This window comes from Candoia aspera, chromosome 2 (genome assembly GCF_035149785.1).
Source record: "Candoia aspera isolate rCanAsp1 chromosome 2, rCanAsp1.hap2, whole genome shotgun sequence".
Classification (NCBI taxonomy): Eukaryota; Metazoa; Chordata; class Lepidosauria; order Squamata; family Boidae; genus Candoia; species Candoia aspera.
The window spans coordinates 248,918,053-248,935,274 of NC_086154.1; the positions used below are offsets into that span (position 1 = coordinate 248,918,053).

At 40.3% G+C, this 17,222-nt stretch overlaps 1 protein-coding gene across 1 annotated transcript in view; it reads left to right on the forward strand.

The window, feature by feature from the left end:
• The window catches only part of ADAMTS12 (ADAM metallopeptidase with thrombospondin type 1 motif 12), a 177,879-nt gene extending 166,870 nt beyond the window's left edge, over positions 1-11,009 (forward strand). The window contains exons 21-23 of the mRNA XM_063295767.1: positions 4,119-4,292; positions 7,173-7,326; positions 9,619-11,009. Coding sequence (XP_063151837.1) covers positions 4,119-4,292; positions 7,173-7,326; positions 9,619-9,800 — 510 coding nt within the window. The 3' untranslated portion in view covers positions 9,801-11,009. The remainder of the gene's footprint in view (positions 1-4,118; positions 4,293-7,172; positions 7,327-9,618) is intronic.
• Positions 11,010-17,222: the final 6,213 nt, after the last annotated feature.

The following is a 17,222-nucleotide window of genomic DNA, read 5'->3' on the forward strand; positions in this document are numbered from 1 at the left end:
AGCAAGGTGTTGTGGTAAGGTAACCATGATGGCCATGTTGGGTCTTTGGCAGTGCCTCACCTACAGTGTCCTGCTGGCAGAAGCAGCCGTGGGTTCCCTGCCATGGGTGGCAGATTTTTTGTGTCAGCTCTATGAGTTGCTATAAGCAATCTAGACCAAGGTTTTGCAGCTAGCAACCAGAAGGAATGTTCTTGTGGTTTCCACATATTATCTTTACCTTCTTGAAATCAGGATTAAAGAACAACGCTGGGAGATAGATTAATAAAAGAGAAGGCAAATTGCCCAAAATTAAAGTTACTAAATGATCTTGACAGTCTAGAATTTGTTGTTGCTGCTGTTACTTTTTCTATACCATTTCCCCCCCACTGCCCCATCCCCAAGCATTTACAGGGGCATAGTTTACAAAATAACAAACTTAATCAAAAAAACAAAACTAGTTGTTATCTTACATAGGCTAGGCATGTCCTCAGTTGCTTCTAGTGTGGGGTCCAGCCATACTTCCCTTGGGAATTTTCAGTTACATACTGAGGGTGTGGCATAATGTAACAGCTGTATCTCTCTGCTCTGTGATCTTCAGGGAAGGTGGACTGTACGTACCATTCTGAGACTGCTTGGGGAGGAAGCTCTGTAATTCAGGGGCAGCCACTGAGAAAGCCCCAGTTCTATCATTGCACTATGCCGGACCAGCCTGTGAGACGTAAGGCCTCCACAGCTGATCTTATGACAAGGACTGGAAAGGCAATCTTAAAAAGCAAGGCAAAAGTTATTGGGTCCTACACAGTTTGGAGCTATATAGAGTAATATCAATATCTTCAGCTGGATGTAGTAGCTGATTGATTGATTATATGCCATCAAGTTGGTGTTGATTCTTGATGACCGCATAGATAGATTTTCTCCAGGGCACTCTGTCCCCATCCTGGTTCTTAGATCTTCCAATAGTGCAACCATTGCTACTGTAAATCTATCCACCCTTCTGCTGGTCATCCTCTTTTTCTCTTTCCTTCCACCTTTCCTAGCATTATAGACTTCTCCAAAGAGCTAGGTCTTTGTATAATGTCTCCAAAATATGGTAATTTGAGCCTGGTTATTTGTGCCTCAAGCAAGAACACTGAATTGATTTGTTCTAGGATGCATTTGGTTGTTTGTTTGGCTTTCCATGGTATTCTCAGGATCTTCTTCAAGACCAAAATTCAAAAACGTCAATAGTCTTCCTATCCTGCTTCTTTAAAGTCCAGTTTTGACTTCTATAGAGTGTCATAGGGAATACCATGGCTTACATGTTTCTGATCTTTGTAGATATAGACACATCACAGCTTTTGAGTAATTTGCCAAGGACTTCATGGCTGTTCTACAAAGTCTGGTCTGCAGTGTATTTCTTGACTGCTTGTTCCTTTACTATTGGCGGTTGATCCTAAAAGGCAGAAGCTGTCCACCACTTTGACATCTTCATTGTTAATTCTAAGGCTGGTTGTTGTACTAGTTGTCATTAGTTTGGTCTTCTTATATTAATCTTAATCCCATTTCTTCACTGTGCTCCTTAACTTTCATTACTAGAGTTTCCAGAATTATTTGAATGTTCAGGTATCAAAGTAGTGCCATCAGCATGTTGCTGTTGTTAGTTGCCGTCGAGTCGTTTACAACTCATGGCGACCCTCTGTATAACAGAACGAAATGCTGTTCGGTCTTGCGCCATATGCCTGACTGTTCCAAAGTTTGCATCCATTGTTGCGGTAATTGTATCAATCCATCACATTGAAGGTCTTCCTCTTTTCTGCTGGCCTTCTGTTGTAAACCCTATGGATTACAACAGAATGTTTTGTCATCAGCATAGCACAGGTTATTGATGCTTCTTTCTGCAACTTTAAAGCCATGCTCATCTTCTTCCAATCCAGCTTCCCTCAATATATATTCTGCATATAATAGTAGTTTATAAACAGCTTGTATTCTGTTAGTATACTACTCACTCTGCTGATTAATGGTTAGCATGTAAGTGTAGAAGGATTCAACTCAAAATTTATATGGCATAAAAGCCATTTAAAAACTATGCTGTGATACAAATAAGGATATGTAGTAACTCCTCTTGTACAGTTCGATTGGATCAATTTCAACTGTTGATACTAGAGAATGTGGACAAGCTATTTGGAGTAGTATATTTCACCCCTTGTCCTCTGGATCCTTGCCAAATGTTGATAGGTCACTTCTGGCCAGGAGGTTATTAGAGTTGCTTTAGTTAGCATCACACTGATGACACCCAGATCTATTTCTGACATCTTCAGGAAATGGGATGATAATCCTTGACACCTGTCTGCAGTCAGTAATGGGCTGGATAAAGAATAGTAACTTGAAACTGTATCCAGACAAGATGTAGGTACTTACTGTCAGGGGCAGGAATTCCAGAAAGGTGGTATGTCTGCCTTTCGCAGAAGGAGCAGATATGCAATTTGGGGATGTTTTGGGGCCTGAGTCTTTGTCTCTTTTTCTTTCCAAGATTGAGGCTATTGTCAGAAGTTCATTTCATCAACTTTGGTTGATATGCCAACTGTATCTCTTTCTGGAAAATAAACACTTCAAAATTGTGATGCAATAACCTATGGTAATGCACTCTTTTGGGGCAGAAACATCAGTTGGCAGACAACGTGGCTTGGGAAGAACATGAACTGACTGTCTGTGCTTAAAGCATTGCCAATTCATTTCTGTGCAAAATACAAAATGCTGGTCATTACCTTTAAAGCTCTACCTTTAAAGAAAGAATGCCTCTTTCTGTGTGAAATTCCATGCTCAGTTCAGGAGGTTTGCCAACCGTTGCCACAAGCAATTTTGTTGGAAATTTGCTGCTCCAGCTGTTTAGCATGCACTCTCTGCAGAGTAGAGGGACATCTTTATTAGCTTTTTTTTAAAAGCCTCATAGCACATCTTTTCATATAGACATTTAACTGTTGATATGAACTATTAATTTTAATTTCACTTGTTTGTAAAATTGCTCTTTGAACTGTTTTTAATGTTTCAATTTTTAAATGTGTTTTTTTTTTTATTGTAAACCACTGAGAGACTTCAGGAGTTGGCAATATGTCAAGTAAGGCAAATAAAATGGTTTTGGGACCCAATTTAGCTGCCCAATTTAAAATCAGGTTGTGTTCTGTACCACTGGCAGCTTCCAGACATCTTCAAGGGTAGCCCCATGGAGGATGCCTTCTAGAAATCTGATGTTTTCAGGGCATGGATCACTGATGCTAGGATCTCCATCCTGATAGGATCATAGATAGCCCACTGGTCAAATCTGGTCATAAGCCTCCTTGCTACTAAGGCTACCTGTGCATGTAGTTAAAGATCAGAATCAAGGACAGCTCCATGCTAGGTACCTTTTCCTTCAGAGGAAACACTACCTCATTCAGATCTAATCCTGGGCCTGAGAACTACCTACCCATAGGACCTTCATCTCAGCTGGATTCAGCATCAGTTTCCTGGACCTCCTTTTATCCATCACAGCCTCCAACCAACTGTCGGGAACCTGCACAACCTCTCCTGATTCAGCAGAAAGGCGAATGAATTGAACCAGAGAGGTCGTCAAGCCCAAGTGAAGACAGGAGAGATGTTGCACATGCAAAGTGTAGTTTTTGAGGTCTTCAGGCTCAGGCATAGATAGGAAAGAACTTACAAATACATAATATTGGGTTGGGTTTTAAATGGTGAAATGGATGTCTTAAGCCTTTTACCTTAGTAGGAATAATCAGCCAGATTTGGGGGAACTTAAGAGATGACATGAGCGTATTTCTGTGTTTTAGCTTCATATATTAGATTTTAATGTACCTTCTAAGCTTTTAACTGACTGTGCCCCACCTTTGACAGTAATAAAGTTTTGTTTCTTTGTCATGAGTATCTTAAGCCTCATGCAGATTTTCTATTAGCTTCTTTCTCTTTAAAGCTACTCAACCCTTTTAAAGGAGAAAAACAAAATGGGCTCCACCCTGTCTGGGGGTTCTCTGGGCAGCCAAAGAGGTGCTGTGGTCCCCCCATCTCTCTTCTGCACCATGCCATTCCCCTGTGCTTGCAAAGACAAATGCCTGGCAGGGTCCTCTGAAGCTACAGAGCCTACCTTCTTCCTGCTGTTCCCTCCACAGTGCTCCTCCAGCTGTGGGGGTGGTTTCAAGACCCGCGATGCGTATTGCATTGATGTGCGAGAGAAGAGAATTCTGAGGCCGTTCCACTGCCAGGTACTGCAAAGCCAGCTGGTACTGAACATGAGCTGTAACGTGGATCCTTGCTTGGCATGGCACACAGAGCCTTGGAATGAGGTACAGTGTGCCACTTTGATTAATTAACCTGTGAAATACATATATATTTAAGCTTTTGTACTTCCTCCTGGAAAAGCCAGAGCATTCTGAACTGCATCCTGATTGCTCTAGGGCAGCCTTCCCCATTGCCAGCCCAACAAGGTGGACCAGACTAAGAAACCAATGCCCTACAGGCCAGGGCTACTTTTATTGTAACAGCTGTAGTAACAGAATCTTGCAAATTTGAATGTGCTTCCCCATTCCCTCACTAGGGAGGGGCTTGTCTGAGATGTTTTCTCAAGTTTTATTCTTTTTTTAAAACATTTTTATATTAATTGTTCAAGACATAATTAAGACATATAATGCAGAATATAAGACAGATAGAATACAAGTCTAAAAAAAAACAGGAAAAGATTGAATGATTTGATTTTAGAGATACACTGTTACTCAAGTTTTATTCTTGGCTTGGGCTCAAGCCCCTCTTATCTGACCATTTTTTGGTAGTGGCTCTTCCTCCTGTCCTTCAAGGCCATTTCCTCTGCCCTCTACACCCAACCTGTGGCTCTCCAGACATTTGGAAATGATGACTTGTGCAGAATTCCCAGCATGTTTGAAGGGGACTATTTGGGGGAATGCTACTTCAGAGCATTACCCTGAGGGCCTCTAAAAAACAGGCTGTCCAGCAGAATCTTTCAACTATTTTATTTTATTTTATTATTTTATATTCTATTCTATTTATTTTATTTTCTATCCTGCCTTTATTATTTCTTGGCCAAAGGTGGGTTATGTGTCAGTGGGATCACCAACACATTTTTGGAGTCGTGTGGTGGTCAATTAGGAACTGGGATCCTAAGTAATAACGTTCAGTGGCTGTTTTGGGGAGCATCCGACCTCACCCTGCTCAGGGGAAAAAAAATGAAGGAGAAAATACCATTTATACTGCCTTGATCTTTTGGAGAAAAGGCTGTATATAAATCTGAGAAATAAATAATAACTATAAGTAAGCTGATGAGGAGGAAGAAGAAATCCTGAAAGGCTGAATTCTTTTAATATCAGAAGAGGGCCATTTAGTGGGCATAACCCTGCCCTTCCCAAGCTGTCCTCTTCGGTATTTGGCCTCCCCAACAAGGAGATACTTGAAAATAGAGCAGGATTAGAAATGCAACCTAAACCTGAAAAATTCGATCTCTTTTATTCAAACACAGGGAATTCCAAGCATGTAAGGCTAGCTTCTTCAGTCCAGACTGCAGCTCATATGGTGCCCAATTCTTCACTCTACACACTAACATTGGGTTTGTAAAGCAGAAGGAACAAAGTCTCCCCAAAGCCTCAGAACGCCTATTTAATAACTGCGAGGATAATAAAAGATGCACCACTTTCAGTATTAACTATAGCTGTAGCAGCCATAACTTCTGGGAGGCAGTCTTTTAGCACTATATGTTTAGTACAGCAGAGCTTTCTGCATATGTTCAGTGATGCTATATTTATCATTATTACTCGGCATGTTTACATACCATATTTCCTCCAAGGGGCAAAAGGCACTGGATACAGGTAGTCCTCGCTTAATGACCATTCGGTTAGCAACAGTTAGGACTTACAATGGTGCTGAAAAACCAACTTGCGGCCAGTCCTCACACTTACGACTGTTGTGGTGTCCCCCACTGTCACATGATCACAATTCAAGCGTTTGGCACTGGTTCACATTTATGACCATCGCAGCATCCCACAGCTACACGATCGCCATTTTCGACCTTCCCAGCTGACTTCCAGCAAGCAAAATCAATGGGGAACTGCATGATTTGCTTAACGACCATGTGTTTCTCTTAATGACTGCAGTGATTTGCTTAATGACTGCTGCAAAAAAGGTCATAAAATTGGGTCAGATTTGCTTAATGTCCACTTCGCTTAGCAACCAGAATTCTGGTCCCAATTGTGGTTAAGCGAGGACTATCTGTATGTCATTCTTCCACTTGTTATCTGACAAGAATCCTCTGAAACAAGAGGAGAGAAACACAGTATTCAAACCCTGTGCTTAGAGTTTGTTCACCATCGTTGGTTGAATTAGGTGGGTTCCCCTAACACATTATGCTTTACAGACCGCAGTGACCAAGTTCACAGAACAAGGAGTTAGAGCTTCAGGCTCAAGCTGAGCTCCCAAATACAATCAGATGCAGGGCTAAGGATTAGAGTTAAGTTTAGAGTTTCTTTCTGTACCATATTGGAGGCTAGCTAGAAGGTGGCTTGCTGTCTGAGCATTTGCACTTGTCATTTGGCACTGAGCCTTAGTGAGTAGGCATGGATAGCAGCACAGCCAGCCCTGATGGCTGAAGTATTTCTTTATTAAAATTTGTTAAGTTATCAATGACTATGACCATCATGCCATGCCTTGTAGATCAAGGGACAGGTAACTGTCGTGTTATGCCTGGGATGTTTAGTGCCCTTCTCCAAACCACGTGCAGTTCCCTACAGCCACTGCTGTTGCCCTCTTACAGCAGTTTCATTTTGCTGTGAAAGTGTCCTCTTGTTGATCTCAGAGGCTAAAGAGGGTGCCATCAAGCAGGGCAATGCAGTAGGAAACCTGGCATTCTAGCTAGTGTCCTGGGGCCCTCCACTAGTCTTCCATTTCATCAACCCTGATGGGATAGTGGCAAGACACCAGAGGAGGGAGGGGGGAAATCCCAGCAGGGGGAACGAGATGGGAGTTCCTGCTAATAACTGCCTGGTCCAGAGTGCCAGGGCTTTGCAGCATTTCCTGTGGAGCATCTCTTGAGCCAGTAGTTAACTTGCAAAGCCCTTCCCAGACCCCATGGCACTGTGAAGGCACAGGGCATGGTGTTGGGTCCCAATCAATGCAGCCTTTGTGCTTGGAATGTGTGCGTTGTCATTCAAAATGTCTTCCAGTGCTCAGTTTCATGTGGAGGGGGCACTCAGAAAAGAGCAGTGCAGTGCATCAGCGTGGATGACCGTGCAACCAACGCAGAGAACTGGTGTGAGCAGGAGACCAAGCCTCCAGATTCTCAGAAATGCAACCTACAAAAGTGTGTGAAAAGTACTGGTGAGTTCATTCCAGCAAAGTCACGTACAAAGAAACTATCCTGGGGCAAGACTGCAGGCAACTCTACATGACAAGCTGGTCCATTGGAGACATTCTGGTGTTGCTTTTCCAAGGAGCAAATATTTTCACACGTTGATATATTTTTGGGTTAATCTCTGAATTTAAGGATGGGAGGGAATCTCAAGAAAATGTTACTGAAATATGTATTCTTTCATAAATTTGCATGCATTTGCATTTCTAAACACTGACTCTGTCCATGCAACTTGCTTAACTGGGCTACTGAAGTAACCCATTTTCTGGGTTCACACTATACGTTAAATAATAAATTAGCCAAAAGGGATGGGTTTGCATAACACACTAACAACCCTCCCAACTTTAATCAGCTGGAACTAACCAAGTTTACATGCCATGGGTATGTTCACTAGTTCTGAACTGTTTGAAGCACAGTATAAGAAACAGACATTTTATCATCAAGCAGATGCTTCAGAACATATTTATCCTAAAATGAGCATTTATAAATGTATCTTGCACTTACTTGGCCTGAAAAGGTGCATCACAAACTTCCCAGAAGTGCAGATTCTAAAGGAGAATGATATTCTAATGCACACATTCATTAATCCAGGAAGAACCATTCATCCAATTTTCACAAAGGAAAAATTCATTAGATACCTGTAATCAAACTACACACACGCACACTCTTCCCAAACAGGCTCAAGGCAGCACAGAAGGTGTTCCACTAATAACTTGCATTTATTTAAGTGCTTGCAATCATATTAAAGCAGCACAATATGGGTCTTAGGTTCATGGCACAAACTAATCAAGAGTAATGATATCTAATGAAATACATGCTATTACTAATAATTGCAAAAATTAGACATCGCTTTTCACTTTTTCACAAACTTCCTCAGCTTGTTACCCTCCACATTTTAGAGCCACAGCTCCCAGAATTCCCAGTTTCCTGCACCTGGCTAATATCATACCTGGCCTGAGATATTTTGTTGCTTGAAGAACAAGATCCCCACCCCATCCCACATGTCCTGCCATTCCATCTTCAGAAGATGGTTAGACCAGCAGTTGAATTTTTTTTTCAACACTAAGCATCCTCAATCATATTGTCACAGTTTCAGAGTTGGTACATACTCCAGACTGGTTGCATACACATTAATTCCAGCTGGAAAAGTGTTTTATTATCAACATTTGTTATGAAAGACTACCTGTCATTTTTTATTTACAACCATTTAATTTATTCAATGCCTCCTATTTCTATTTCATTCTATAGGCTATCTTAATCTTATATTTTCCTTATGTATCTCTGTTATTCTGTCCTTCCAACACCCTTTTCTAAGTACTAATTATCTGACTCTTGTTCTTTATTTTCTAGCTATAGCTCTCTAATACTCTTTTTTTTTTTGCATAATCCATGTTCTCTGTATAACATTCTGTTCTAGCTCCAGCCCTATCTTAATTCTATCCAGCCTGGCCCCAGGCATGACTAACCACCTCTCCTTTGACAGTCTTGGCTACTGGGCTGGTTTCTACTCAGATGGACTTGATTATCATGGTGCTTTTGGTGTCTCTTGACATTGTCACCAGGGCCAAATCTTACAATGATGGTTCTTGCCATATCTGGATTTTTGCAGAGCTGTTCATCTCCATAGCCAAACTAAGGTAGTTAGTTTGAATCTACAGTCGGGCAGCAAACCTGCTTAGGGAATGCAGGCTAAGTTTCTAGAAAGACACAACTCTGCCATCCATAATGGGGGCCCCCTGTGGGGGAGATGGGTGGTAATAAAAATATGATAAATAAAGTAAAAATAAATAATGCCTAACATCTGCTACCTGGACTATCTTGCTACTATCTTGTTCAGACTAGCTCTGAACAAAACGATCAAAAGCAGAATGTACATAACTGGATCATATAACTCAGGTATGATTTGGTAGCACAGTTAAGTGTGGACTGTACCATCTGCCTCCCATGGTGTTGAACAGGATGCTGGAACTGAACCTTCTATCCACAGCTGGGTACAACAAGCTGCACCCAATACAATTTTAACACCACTTACAGCTGGATCAGTTAAATTATGTAACTGTCTAAAGTTCTACATTTTTTGTGAATAAAATAAGAGAAATCTTCCCAGCCTTAATGAAAATATATAAGGATTCTGAATTCTTCACAGTTTCTAATTTTATAATTGCTTGGAATACAAATCACAACTGAATACAATCCAGTAAGTGATTGCATGAAGCACCAGGAACTTCTCTTTGTACTAATACACGTCTTTTTCTTTACAGCTTCATTCTGCAGCAAGGACAGACTATCGGCGAATTTCTGTGAGAGAGTGCGAGATATTGGCAAATGTTCTGCACCGTCAGTGTGGAATCAGTGCTGCTCCACATGCAAGAGATTCTTGGCTGCTAACAAAATGGCACGTGAGAATCAACCAAGCTTGAAACGTAACCCAAATGAAAACTAGACTTGCTAAGGTGGAATTCAGAAATAAAGAAAACTCTTCTACCATTTCCACCATGGTCTATGGACCTATAACTCAGTGGCTTTAAACTTTTCCAGAAGCAAGATTAGCCTGTAGAAACATTGGACTCATTATTTTTGTATGTTCTATAGAATATCCTTATTTTTACTGTGTCTGTCTATAGTTCCTTTAATGTGTCATTCATTTTCCTTCCCTGGATCTTTCCCTGCTGGATCTTTCTGGCCCAATTTAAATCAGGTTTTCTTGCTTTAATGGCAACACCACTTAAAGGCCTTTATGCTGATTCAGCAAGAGAATTCTACAGGAAATGGAGAAAGATTTTGATATATGCAAGTATAGATCGTATTCTGTATAAAAACACTCATCTAGGTCCTGTTGGATGGATACTGAGACTCATTAATGTGCATCACGAGTTAGCATTGTCATCCATTGACTTAAATGTCACTGTTTCACAAAACAGTGGTTTTTGAAGCTAAGGTGGTAGAACCTGAGGTCCTCCAGATGTTTTTGAACTCAACCAGCATGGCTTATGCTAAAAAAATATGGGATGGTGATCAAACAATACCATCCCTTCCTAGGATTGTCTTTTCTTATGAAATTCTATATGTGAAGAATTGTAAAAGCTCCCTTGTTTGTGTACAACAGATTTATACCTCTCAGTGAATCAGTTTTGTTCTTCAGTATGGTGCTACTATACTGTGGTGCTAAGACCTATATGGCATCTAAACATTCTTGCTACAGCTGGGTTCAAGGAAGATGCTAAGCCAAAGCCAAGCAAGTAATACTTTGCCTCATCGCAATGGATGAATTCAACCATTACAGTTTATAATCATGGAGTTCTTGGCTTAGCACTTCCTGTCAACCTAGCTAATTGTGGTGTATTAAACAAACTATGGTTAAATAAATCATGGCTTAAGGCAGTTTGTGAAACCAGTTATTGTATAAATGAATGGCTGATCTAATCTGCATCTGCCTTGAAATTATACTTCAGCATGGTGTTGCTGTGCAATGCCTGCTGTATTGCTTTTTCAAGTATGATTTGATATATTTTGCTAAAACTGCTTTAATCTGTAGAATACTGAAAGTTGTATGGCCCCTTGTGAGACTATAAAGTGTGTCTGGTTCTTTGATGCTGGCAAGAGTATAACTGGATTTCTACATGAAAGGCTGTATTGTGTATGGCCTTGGTTCAATGCAATGTGCATGAACAGTGCTCAGAGAGTCACCAGATGAAGGCTGTTGTTTGCAGAAAATGAGCTGGATCTATCCAGCTTATCTTCAGAGATAAGCACTAGGCTTATCTTCATCAGAGACACTTGGTTGCTCAGAGCTGTCAAGAGGCCTAAAGATGTACTTGATAATGGTTTTAACATTTGTAAATCAATTTCATAGAATTGTGGAGTTGGAAGGGATCATCTATTCCAACCTGCAGTGTGCAGGAAAACCACTGAAACTGAGAGGTGGCTGTCCAGCGTCTTCTTAAAAATTAATAGGTGGGTAGATTGTTGCACTGTTACACATTTTCTTTATATTTAAATTAAATCTAGGGGGCTGCAACTTTTACTTGTTGCTTCTGGTCCTAGTTTCTGTGGTTATGGAAAATATTTCATGACCATCTTCCCTATAGCTTCCCTTTATGAATGTGAACACAGCTATCATGCCTCCCTTTAGTCTTTTCTTCAGACTGGACATCCCAAGTTCCTTTAGTCTGTCCTCATAGGCCATATCCTTAAATCCCACTGCTCTCCTCTGAACCCTCTCCAGCCTGTCAATAGCCTTCTGGAAAAGGGGTGCCTAGAAGCAACACAGTATTCCAGGTGGGGTCTCACCAGTGTGAGTAGAGAGGAATAACAACATCCCACATATTTGATACAGTGCTTTGTCCAATTCAGCCAAGAACTGCATTTGCCCTTCAACTAGTCTCATACTATTGATTCACAATCAGTTTGTGGTCAAGCATTCAAAGCAATTCACCTGTCATTGTAACTCTGGAAGGTAACACCAAGTAAGGTCTGTTGGATTGGACTGTAGGCTTGGTATCTGATTTCCTACAATCTTAATTGAGATACCCATGAAAAACCCACAAGAGGATCACAGGAAAACAGACCCAAGATCTACATGAAAGGAGGAGAGGGGAGGAGAGGAGAGGAGAGGAGAGGAGAGGAGAGGAAAGGAAAGGAAAGGAAAGGAAAGGAAAGGAAAGGAAAGGAAAGGAAAGGAAAGGATCATGCTCCCCAGTCCAAAAAGATTCCCCATCTCTACCTTACAGAACACACTTCTGAATCAATGGCTGAAGAATGAGGTGCAAATTAAATGAACAATAACAGCCTACTGTGAAAATAGCAGAGCACATTTGATGTGGGTGAGCCTTTCACCAAATTATCTTATTTCCTGCAAAAGAGGAAAAATGAGGCCCACAGGTGGACATTGTTCCCTTAATGGCAGCTTCTCTAATTCCCCAGATGTATTGTAGCTAGTAGCTGTCATGGTGGAGGCATGGGAGTCACAGCCCCATGAGACCTGAATGGGGGAAGGTTGCTTTAGTGCTTCACAAAGAATTCTTCATCAAGGAAAATCCAAGAACAGAGGCATGCAGAATATATGGAGTTTAACACACATTTAAAATAGTTGTATATTTTATGTATAAAATGTATACATAATTTTATGTATAAAATGGCTAATAGTCCAATTACTGAAAATACCAGTCACATGAAACACACACAACTCAGAAAAAAAGCAGACATACACACACACCAAAACCTGAGTGGACAAACATGAGTATAGCAGCTCAACAGGCCATGGCTGCGATCAATATATCCTCTTTCTTTTTTCTCCCCCCTCCATTTTCTGTGGTTTTGGGGGGGGCGGGGTATGCTCGCTAGGAGTTGAAAACAACTTGATGGCACATAATCGTAGTTATTCCTTCCCTCCAAAATGGGAGTTTTTCAGATGTATTCCATTGGGTGAGCTGAACAAGTTCCACCATCTCCAATTATGGAGATTAATCTAGTGTTTTAGTCAATGGGAAGGGGCATCTTTTTTTTTTTTTCTTCTGCAAGAAGAAGAACCTCACATCTCAGTATTTTAACCAAGAGTTTCATTACAATCTCCCTGGCTCAGCCATAATATAGTTTTGTTTTGGCCTCATGTATTGTGTGAATAGAGCCATTGGGGTTCACAAACAATGGTTTGTGGCATAGTATGAACCCAGCAAATTGTGATCTGTTTTCAAAACTATGGTTAAAGAAGCCAAGCCTTAGAATCATGTGAGAATCTAGTTTCTTCCATGCTGTTAACACCAGAAAGTAATTTCCTTCTTCTCAAGAGCCAATGGGTGATCTGACCAGCCTAGCTGATCATGTGGAATGCCGCATCTTTCTTAGGACAGGTAACTGCTGTTAGAAGTTTCACCACCACCCTGTTCTCTTCCTAACCTAAGTCTAAGTCAATACTGAAGTAATTAAAAATACATAATTCTTTTATCTCACACACACAAACATACAGTATATACAGACAGGGTTAGGGTTAGAAAGATCAGTTTGTGTTATTCAAGAACTTTCTAGTTCAGGCTATCCATAAAGCACTTCATCCTCTGCAAGGATTAAATTTAAATAAGTTAGATCTTCAGATTCAGTCTGAGACCTCCTTTCTGGATAGCGACTTCTGTGGAAGATTTGACTTCTCCCCAAATGCACTTGCTAAACACGGGTACCTTTTGAACCTGACCCAGGCAGGTATCTTCACCTGCTACTTCAAGGGGTTTCTGGCTGGTGCACAAAGTCAACAGCCTCATTTGAGCTCTTGGGGAACTGCATTTGGTTGATGGGTGTGAATGGGATTGTAAGGCCAATTTGGGTTTCTGTCAGCAGATTCTGAAATGCTGTTTTGCTCAGATGCAGCTGGAGATGCTGATTATTTCTGGCCTCTTCTTTCCCAGTCAAAGGCAGCTCATCTCTTCCTTGCAATATGCAAATTTAGGACAATTCTTCCAGCTTGTGCATGTCTCAATAACTTTCCACCTCATCTTGCTCTCTCTCCCCTTTGCGGGCACGTGACCTGGGGCTTCCCACTTGCAACTATCACCACTTTGGCAGCCCCCTTTTCTTGAAAACTGCCCTTGGCCATAAGCACTGTGGAAAGGCAGAGGAAAGCAACACTTAGCCCTTCCCCCCTGCTGAATGTCTAATTTCTGCTGAAACACAAAGCTAAGTCAACCTGTTTAACTTTGGTTAAATCAACAAGACCTGGCTGGCTGGGTTTGTACAAGATAAACCATTCTTTGCAAACCACAGTGGCTAGCCCCATTCCACAAATGGGTTAACATCTGAACCCAGCTAACGAGTCTTGCTTCAAAGTACCCTTGGATAATAGTAGAGTACAATACATTCTGAAATCAGCAAACACAACTGGCTTTAACAGCTGGGAATTCTGTATTTGCTTTAGTTGAAATTTACCTGTCATTTTTTTTAAGGTTCAGCAGACGCTAAGTATTATGTTAATAGTCAACAATAGTAGTATTATCTAGCATTTAACTCAATTATTTAAATTATAATACCCTCTGATTAAAATTGTCCAGGGTCTTTGAAAAATTGAACAGCACATGTTTTGTTGCCATAATACATAATGTAAGAGTTTAAAAGCCTCCAGTTGCAATAGCTTGTGCAATGTCATTGTTTTCTTCCTACTGATGTAGGTTCAAAGTATCTCCTTTCGGCATTCAGGGAGGCTAGATGGGAAACAGATTGTAGGTCTTATGTCTTCTATATTTCCTTAGGAGTGACTTACAGGGTCTTCTAGAGTTGTCCAATCATTGCTATATCAAAATAATAACAAAGAGGACAAGCCTCCTATCACTTCAACCAGAACTGGGTGATGCTATCGGTATGCTTAAGTTTTTTGGCAGATCCACTTTTTCTCTTTATTTGTAGGAATCGTCCTGCCATCTGTTGGCCAGAAAGGACAGTAAAACCCTACCCTGGAACAGAAAATCTGAGTGCATTCTACAAAAAAGTGGTGTGAATGACCATGATGCCTTATTAATAGGTCAGTGATGCATCACTTTCAAAAACCTTCCTTAGGATACTAGTGTAGCTCACCAGCTTCTGCTGAGCCTTAAAAAAAAAAAGACAGGTAAATTTCAACTAAAGCAAATAAAGAATTTCCAGCTGTTAAAGCTAGTTGTGTTTGCTGATTTCAGAATGTCGTTAAATAAACAGCATTTATTAATAGACTATTTTTTCAGAAATATTGAAATTATGTCAGTATCTAAAAGGCTCCCATGATAATATATTGGAAATGCCCTTTTAGAAATATGTACCTAATTTTCTTGAACCAGGAAAGAATGTCAAGTGAACTGGCTTTCCCCCTTTTTCTACCAATAAAACTGCAATATCCCTTTTGAGATATTTCTTTCCAGCAAGGAAAACAGAGGAGTTTCAATTATTCAATTATAACAAAACTCCTATAAATGGCTCCTCAGAATTTCAGTGCTGCTTCTGCCCAGGTAAAATGCATTTTTTAAAAAAAATTGCAACTGAACAATGACAAAGACCTCTACCAGAAAATACTCACCATACCCAGCAAGCTGTAATTCTCAGGATTTTGTTGAAAAAACTATGACAGTTCAAATTGCAACATAAAATGTAGAAGATGGACTTACATACTGAATTGTGTTTAATGCTTTTCTTTGGGCTTGCATTAAACATGTTACAATCCATGCTTTTGCCCACAATAATCTGTAGCCCTATTCTAGCTAAAGAGCTGCTCAAACAAAGCTCTAATATATGTAATTGCCATTTGCTACTTAGAATTCTGTTTCCCAGCACATAAAATCTGCTTAATTTATGAAGTTCTTGCACTTGGGAACGTTTACATTGGGGTAGATATACTGCAGCTCTGAAACAGAAATTGTGTATTTCCTATCTATGTCAGAGAGAAATGCAGTCCCTATTTTCTGCCCTTTCTCTCTGTTATCTATCCAGCTTAGGACCCTTTCCCTCCTTTCCAGTCTTCCAGCCTGTTTCTTCAAAACTCTATAGATCAGTGTTTCTCGACCTCAGCAACTTTAAGCTGTGTGGACTTCAACTCCCAGAATTCCCCAGCTGGCATGGCTGGCTGGGGAATTCTGGAAGTTGAAGTCCACACAGCTTAAAGTTGCTGAGGTTGAGAAACACTGCTATAGATGAAAGCAAACCAGACATCATTAGTATAATTTGCATCCTAATGCAGATTGTTTTTCCTTTCTTGAACACAGAAAAGCTTTTTTCTAAGAACTTGGTAGGAGATTCAATGAAATTTCTGCCTTCTGGCAGCATGGTGAAAGCTAAGGGGAGTGTTATAAGTCACTATGAAGTCACCAAACAAGATAACATGCCTGAATAAGCAGTATTATCTGTGGGTGGTGATCTTGGCCCTCTTAATTAAACATTTGCTTCAAATTTTAGCATTTACTTTGTACCAGAACTGGCACAGAAATGTATAGTAGTAGACCATTGGCAACTGAAGACTACATAATGTGTGTAGGATGTAGGAGTAAAACACACACACACAAACTAACTGGATTCAAAAACTGAAGAATAAAATCTCTACCATCAGGACAATTTTTAAAAAGATTTTCCTTGAGAGACTAGCTAAGCACTGTTCCCTTGGCTCCATACAGGATCTGAAAATTGATAATGGATAAATGATGATGTATTTAAATGAGGAAGTGAGTTGTTACAACAGAAGAACCAGGATTGTCTGTGAGTGCTGAGTGTTCATAGAAACCCTTGAATGTTAAGTTTGACAACTTCTGGAAAAAATACCATTTGTTCATTGTAGGAGATGAAAAACTGAGCATCATATTCTCCTAGGTTGGGTATCTGGAACTTGTTTACATCTCACTGGGTTCAACAGGACTGACTTTCTCCTGTGCTTTCAGTGTTCAGATTTAAGGTGGAGCTTTGTATCCAAAGGCAGGAAACTGATGGTCCTCACCCAACTGGTCAGTAGCAGGAAAGCTCAAGACATTTAGAATAGCATCTTAAGTGCCTTATCAGGTTCAGCATCAGCCTTCTATCACTTAAAAAATAAGGAAGTATATATTGCTATCTTTCATGTTTCCCCAAAGGACATTATAAATACTACCTTTCCCAGCTCATTTTATAATCTTTACTAAACTGAAAACCTGCAAATAGGGTTGTGCCTTACATTCTGTATTGCATAATATCATATAGATGCAGTACAAATGGCAAATATGATTGCTGTGTAAGAGGATACACCATGTATTCAACTTTAAGCAGGATGTGGCTCAGTTTTAAATCTCAGAAGTATCTATAATCTAACCATTACAATGAAACAGACCTGACTCTTAGAAAAATATTGGGGCAGTCTGATATACTGTATTTGGTGATGTTGTAAACCAGT